Source organism: Corvus brachyrhynchos, unplaced genomic scaffold (assembly GCF_000691975.1).
Source record: "Corvus brachyrhynchos isolate BGI_N302 unplaced genomic scaffold, ASM69197v1 scaffold130, whole genome shotgun sequence".
Classification (NCBI taxonomy): domain Eukaryota; kingdom Metazoa; phylum Chordata; class Aves; order Passeriformes; family Corvidae; genus Corvus; species Corvus brachyrhynchos.
In genome coordinates this window covers 488,026-491,436 of record NW_008236193.1, presented here as the reverse complement: position 1 = coordinate 491,436, position 3,411 = coordinate 488,026, and the positions used below count along the sequence as shown (strand labels likewise).

Genomic DNA, 3,411 nt, shown 5'->3' with positions numbered 1-3,411 from the left:
AGCTGCTCTCCAGTAGGTCACCCCCAGCCTGTGCTGGCACTTGGGGTTATCCCTCCCCGGGTGCAGGACCCTACACTCGCCCTTGTTGAACCTCCTCAGGTTTCTCCCCACCCAGCTCTCCCCCAGCCTCTCAAGGTCCCTCTGAATGGCAGCACAGCCTTCAGGTGAATCAGTCACTCCCCCGGCCTGAATCATCATGAAACCTGATCAGGATCCCTTCTATCCCTTCAGCAGGTCGTTTCTAAACAAACTCAACGAGGCCGGACCCAGTACAGAGCCCTGGGGACGGAGCTGACCACAGGTCTCCATGTGGACTCTGCTGTGCTTATCAGGCCCCTCTGAGCTCTGCATTCAGCCAGGCCCTCCCCCCAAATCCATTTATCCCACATTTCCTGAGTCTACCTACGAAGATGTCATGGGAGACAGTGTCCAAAGCCTTGCTGGAGTCAGTCCTGGTGCCAAACACCGCCCAAATGCCCCCACATGGGTATGGGGAGGGGGGGGAGGCTTTGGGGGCCCACGGGGGTCCCACTGCAGCCCAGGTAGGTGACAGCAGCCAAGAAGGAACCCGGGAGGACCTCAGAGCCCCTCAAACCCCAGCCGGAGCTTCCTACTCAGCCAGAAGGGAAGAATCCCAGACTTAAGAGAATTGTCAGGGTTGAAGTGACCTCTGGAGATCATCCAGTCCAACCCCTGGTGGATTTGAGATCCGGAGGGTGCAGGTCCAGGGTGCTCTGACCCCCGGCCAGCGCCAGGTACTGTTAATGATGATCCACAGGGAAACTGAGGCACGGAGCCCCACAGCCCCCCTGAAAGAGCCCAGAGCTGAGTGGTGCCCCCACAGACATCCCTGCCTGTAACAGAGCACCCACAGCATCCAAGCAAACTAGACTGTGTTGTATTTACACTCATGGACAGGGAGGAAGGAACAGGGAAAAGGGCGGTGCTGGAGAAGCAGGCGGCTGTGGGCTTTCCCAACGGATCCATGGGAGCTGCTGCACTTCCTCGGGGCTGGTGGCTGCAATTCTTGCTTCCCTTGAGAGGGAGGGATCATCCTCAGCCAAAAGCTCAGTGGCAAACCCAGCCTGGCCACGCATCAGCTCTGTGCTGATGGCCCAGGTGTGTCCAGGGGTAACACGTGCAGCCACTTGCGTGCTCCAGACATAATGTCAATGTTATCCAGAAGGAAAAACCTGAGGAAAAGGCTGGCGAGAGGCAGCCTTGCTCCTCTCTGTGCTCTCTGTGCTGGAGGGGGGGAGTTTGCATCAGTTTGGGAGGATCGGATGCTACCGGTAACACCACAGGATGGCTGGCAGCTGGGACAGCACACACTGCTTTGGCTGGAGCAGACTGGAAAAACCAAACACTCGGAAGGGTCCCCCCACCAGCACTGGGGCAGAACTGCCACAAGCAGGGCAGGAAAACAGCCCTTGGAAGGAAGGAGCTGCTGAGATTTCCCCTGGCTGGGCCTGCAGCTCTGCTCTCCGACACCAAGGGAAATGCTTCCAAAGCGTGGGATGGCCAGCAGTGGGACAGAGGCTGCTGCTTGTCCCCCGGGACGCATCCGGATTTCTCTGCTTGTGAGAGCCAGAGCTCCGTAGCCACAGCCCCGCTCCTGGTATTCCCAGGAATCCCCCGGGCATGGAAGAGGCTGTGGCTGTGCCCCAGGAGCCTCTGCCTGAGCTCCAGGTCCTCCCAACAGAGCCCTCTGGGTGCTCTTTCTGGAGCGGTACTGAGATGGCATTTGCCTTTTCCTACACCTCCCTTTGTGTGTGTGTGTGTGTGTGTGTGTGTGTGCACTCCCAGAGCCTTCCAAGTGCCTTTTGGGGTGCTTGAGGCCTCTGAGTATGTTCACTGTACCCCAAAGTTCTCCCTCTGCCTTCCCTTACACCCCGGAACCCTCCCTGGGCCTTGCAGCACCTCAGGGAATTCTAGGAGTTTCTCAGTGAGCCCAGAGCTCTCCAAGCACCCCTTCCTGCTCCCTGGGGCTCTCCACAGGTGCTTCTGAGCCCCCACCTGGATTTCTGGGCACCCTGGGACCCTCCTTGTGACTTTCCCTGTGCCCCAGTTCCCTCTGTCTGGCTTGCAAAGCATCTCCTGGGAACCTGGCCCCGCCTCTCATCCCACAGGGAGGGAGGAAGCAGGAGAGGGCAGCTGGGTGGGCTCCCTGAGCTCTCCCCGTGGCCCACATGGGAGGAGGGGACCCCACTGTCACCTGGATGCAGGGGCAGGTCCAGAAGCAGAGGTGTGGGGACCTGAGCTTTTGTGCACAACCCTGATGAGAGTGACTCGTGTAAGGCAGAAGGCAGGGAGAGAGGAGAGAAGGGAGAGGAGAAAGGGGAGAGGAAAGACAGGAGAGAGGAGAGCAGGCACACACAGTGCTGAGGGACACACACCTTGCTGGGAAAGCAGCCGGGGTGAACCAGGGGTGCTGAAGCAGGAGGCTGGAGCAGGGGTGTCCCTGGCTCCCTCCCTGCAGAGAGAGGCACAAGGCAGCAAGCGGAACCTCCTGGAAGGTCCTGCCCACGTCACTTCAAGCCACAAAATAACTTCCCAGTGCCAGCATCACTGCTCAACCCCCTTGGTGCTTCTCCAACAGCGTCACAGAGGGTGGGGAGGGGGGTCTGGGGTGTTGGAACTACGGAATCAACTTTTCTGCATCTGAGAGCAAACACGTCCCGGGGAGCAGACGGCAGCCTGGCTGCCAGGATCCCCCAGCTCCCGGGTTTACAGGCAGTGGGAACAGAGTCCAGCGGCTGCTCAGGGACTGCGGCCACAAGCCCTGGGTGGTCTGCAGGACTCGGAGCCGCCGGGAAGGGAGAGGCTGCCCGGCAGAGCCCGGCCGCTCACGCCGTGCAAACCACCCGGCAAGAGGCAAGTCTGAAGGTCTTAGCGCTGGAGCAGCGGGGCAGGACGGTCCCTTTTCCTTTGGGAAGCTGGTTGAGAACACATCAGCTGAGCTGTGGCTGTCGGACAGGCAGGAAGGGAGAGGAGGAACACCAACTGACTGCTAGAGGTGCAAGGAGTCCCCATGTCCAGGTGCCGGTTCGTGTGCGCTGCCGGAGTCACCCTCGCACCACTGCAGGGGCTGGGAGGAGGAGGAGGAAGGCTGGGAGGAAGGGGAGGAGCACCAGGCCGCCTGGCTGCAGTTTGAGCTGCTCAGACCCCTTCACAACTTCTGGATCTTCTCGGCAATAACGATGGGGTTTTCCTTGCGGATCTTCTCGGCAGCTTCTGCCTTGTAGTCGTAGGGGCAGGCGTGCATGTCAGAGTACCGGTGAATGGCACAGAACAGGTTCCCGCAGCGGCAGTCGAAGCCTGAGGGGAGGAAGAGCAGGGACAAAGCCACATCAGGCCCCATCCAGCTGGGCAGGAAGGCGGCGAGGCGCGGCTCCCTCCCCGCACTGCAGG

General features: G+C 60.3%; 1 protein-coding gene across 1 annotated transcript in view; it reads right to left on the bottom strand.

Moving 5' to 3' along the window:
- Positions 1–876: 876 nt before the first annotated feature.
- LOC103620462 (AN1-type zinc finger protein 5) overlaps positions 877–3,411 on the bottom strand; it is a 9,751-nt gene continuing 7,216 nt past the window's right edge. The window contains exon 6 of the mRNA XM_008639081.2: positions 877–3,318. Coding sequence (XP_008637303.1) covers positions 3,170–3,318 — 149 coding nt within the window. The 3' untranslated portion in view covers positions 877–3,169. The remainder of the gene's footprint in view (positions 3,319–3,411) is intronic.